The sequence below is a fragment of the Strigops habroptila genome, chromosome Z, assembly GCF_004027225.2.
Source record: "Strigops habroptila isolate Jane chromosome Z, bStrHab1.2.pri, whole genome shotgun sequence".
Taxonomy (NCBI): Eukaryota; Metazoa; Chordata; class Aves; order Psittaciformes; family Psittacidae; genus Strigops; species Strigops habroptila.
Genome location: NC_044302.2, coordinates 42,862,866 through 42,865,889, shown reverse-complemented (window position 1 = coordinate 42,865,889; position 3,024 = coordinate 42,862,866). Strand labels below are relative to the sequence as shown.

Genomic DNA, 3,024 nt, shown 5'->3' with positions numbered 1-3,024 from the left:
TTCTTCTCTTCTATCTAAATCCAGGTGTTGGGTTTTCATTTGGGTTTTTTGGGGGGGTTTTGGGGGCTTTTGCTTTTAATGAAGCAACCCTGCAGTATATTTTATGTTTGGTTTCCACATAGTTATTAACAAGCTTGCAAGAGCTGACCTACCTTGTATCCTCCAACTGATCTTTTAGGTTTTTTTCTGTGGAAGTCAGTACCTGGTGATTTGGGGTCTGAGATTTGTCATAAAGTACCTGACATTTGGTAGAAAATTTAAAAAATATATAATAATGATTTAGCTGACAATTACTTCAATTGCTAAAGGAGTTCCCCAGTCCAGTGTTTTTTGTGATCCAGGCAGTTTCCTTGGTCCCAGACTGGTAAAGCCTGGTATACTTGTAGACCCTAAAGATTCCCTACATACACTTACCAAAGGATGCAGCTCTTCAGTTCCCATTCTCAGGTCAGGAGTGGGGCTGAGAACATTTCCCAGACAGACGCCTATGTACCAGCACACACAGCCATGCGCTGCAGAGGTAGAGCAGAGCCTTTACCAGCACCTCCCTAAACACCAACAGCACTGAGATGAACAAGGATATGGATGGCCCATACGCTGACTTAGTTTCTCTCAGCACATGCAGTCTAGAGGGAGACCCACAGAAAATAGGTAAGAGGATTTAGTAAGAGTAGGACAGACATACCTCAAGAAAAAGCAGCATATTGCTGTTGTCATCAAGCATGCATATATGACCCCACAAAACTTTTCAGGAAAGAATAGACTCATTCCTTGTTTTGACATGAAATAAATGAATAAATACCGACTTTCTTCTTCTTCCTTAAATGCAGGGTTGCTCCTGTGCAACTCCTGAGAAAACTGTGCCTCCTGCTATATGTAACCTTATTAGTAACTCTGCTGCTGTTAAACATATCTTCTCCATTCAGAATGCACACTCATACCACTTCAAAAGTTGACATTTATTTTCACTGAACACTGTTAGTTTTTAAAACATTGTTTGAAGGAGAAGATGAAAAAGTGTTAAACTTTACCCAAAGAGCTTCTTTTAGAAATACCAAAATGTCAAACACAAGCTGGAAGATGAAGAAATCTGCTCTTTAATTAGTCTACAAGATTCTAGTACAGTTAAGATTTATTCCAGAAGTTCAGGTCATGACCTCACAACATGCTCCCCTGAGCAAGACATACTTCTACCTACTGCTTCCCCCTGCTCATATACAGTAGTTTCATGTTTGCACATGCTGAAGATCCTACCCTCCCTGCTGTGACTTCCAGCAATGAATTTTTTCCAGGTATAGGATGCTTATCAAACAAAAATTGACCTACTATTGTAACATCAAGGCGGGGGGGAAGGGAAATATAATTGATTCATCAGTTTGATTTACATGCAAATATATTTTACAGAAAAAAGGTATTTTTCTGCCAGGGCAACTGCAAAGTTCAAGGAAACGTGCAGCAGGTTCAGCAGTGCTGCCAGTGCCTCCAGGCCTATGAGAAGGTAGATGATTCCAGAATTCGGAGGTCATGGAAAGGCTCATGCCTCATTAGGATGACGTTACTGACACCAGCCAACAGCTCTAAGATACTTAGCACAGCACAGCACTAAAAAATGTAGACCATAACAAAATGCAACTGATCTTCCAGCTTCTTTAGACAGCCTCCCTGAAAAAGCTGCTCCAGACAGCCTAAGTCACACCCACAGTTAGAATACTTCTTACAGCAGCTTTCAGGGACACAACCTATTCCACCCAGAAGATGCCAAGAGGCAGGTGTTGCCTTTAGCCAGTCTGTGTAATTCTGAAACCCACAACACTGCATCTTCCTCTGTACAACATCCATAGCCCTGCTGCCAGGACCCTGCGAGTATGTTCCATTGTACTGATAGATGAGGTGACCCACAGTGCTTTTCAGCTCAGAAGCCATTTGAATAGAGTACAACCATGCCAGAACTGCCAAAGACATTTCTAGGCAAAGAAGGACCAGCAGCAAGTACATGAGAGCCCCTTGCTGATAGCAGGAGCTCCCAGTAGAAGTAGAGACAGCCAAAACTCCAGTAGGTATCAAGATGAGTGCAGTTGCAACAGCGAGCCAGCCAAGAAGAGACAAGAAAGACTCCTGAAACAAATATCCATAGTTCCTGTGCATCTGTACCCCAGAAACTCCACCAAAGCCCAGAAGTGCAGCAGTGCCCCAGAAGATGAAGGCTAAGGACCTGAGTACCAGTTGAGCAAAGGATCTGACCCAGGATTCCTCAGAGCACCAAAAAAAGGAAGGCAGTAACACCACCACAGCTCTAACTTTCTCCATTCTTCTCACTCTTAGCAACACAAATGCTCACCACCACCATTTAAGAGGCCTCCAACCTCACTTACCCAGGTGCAGCAGATGAGATCTACACCAAAAACAACTTGCAAAGGAGCAACACTGGTAAGACTCTCTCAGCGCAAAGAGTAGGCAATGCTTCAGCTAACCACATGCTGATGCTTGTTCACTATAGCCTGCAGAAACTAGGAAGGTATGTGCTAAGCTTGCTGTGGAGAGAACGTCTACTCTGCTGTCACTGGAGACATTTGCATTTAAAAGAAGAGGGCAGCAGGGAAAAGGCTGAACCCCTAGTTTTACTACATTCATGTGTTAAAGAGCTATGTGTAGATAAATAGTCAAGGTGGTAGCCAGCTGTGCTAGTCCAGATCACTCGGACTGCTGAAGTGAAAGAGGTAATCCAACTATCATTCTACAGCAGTAGCCAAGATGGCAACAAATGCACAAGTCAGTCATTGTTGAAGGAGTAGTTTAAGCAGAGCTATTCAATCACGGATCTCCATGGGTAACTCTCACCTAGACTCATTATCATGCCCAGTATGCTTACTGCTCTTTAGATTTTGTGAGGGGCATAATGATGTTAATAATATTTTGCCCTTTTTTCTCAGCAAGATTTCTGCGTAGATAGCTTCAATGACTCAAGATGCCTGGATGAGAAATACCTACCATTTCACACTAGTACCCCTCAGTTTGCACCACCGT

General features: G+C 43.1%; 1 protein-coding gene across 1 annotated transcript; it reads right to left on the bottom strand.

The window, feature by feature from the left end:
- Positions 1–1,488: 1,488 nt before the first annotated feature.
- On the bottom strand, positions 1,489–2,307 carry LOC115601020 (tetraspanin-3-like). Its single transcript, XM_030470547.1, is given in 1 exon segment — positions 1,489–2,307. A coding segment is annotated over 1 exon segment (819 nt).
- Between the last annotated feature and the right edge of the window lie 717 nt (positions 2,308–3,024).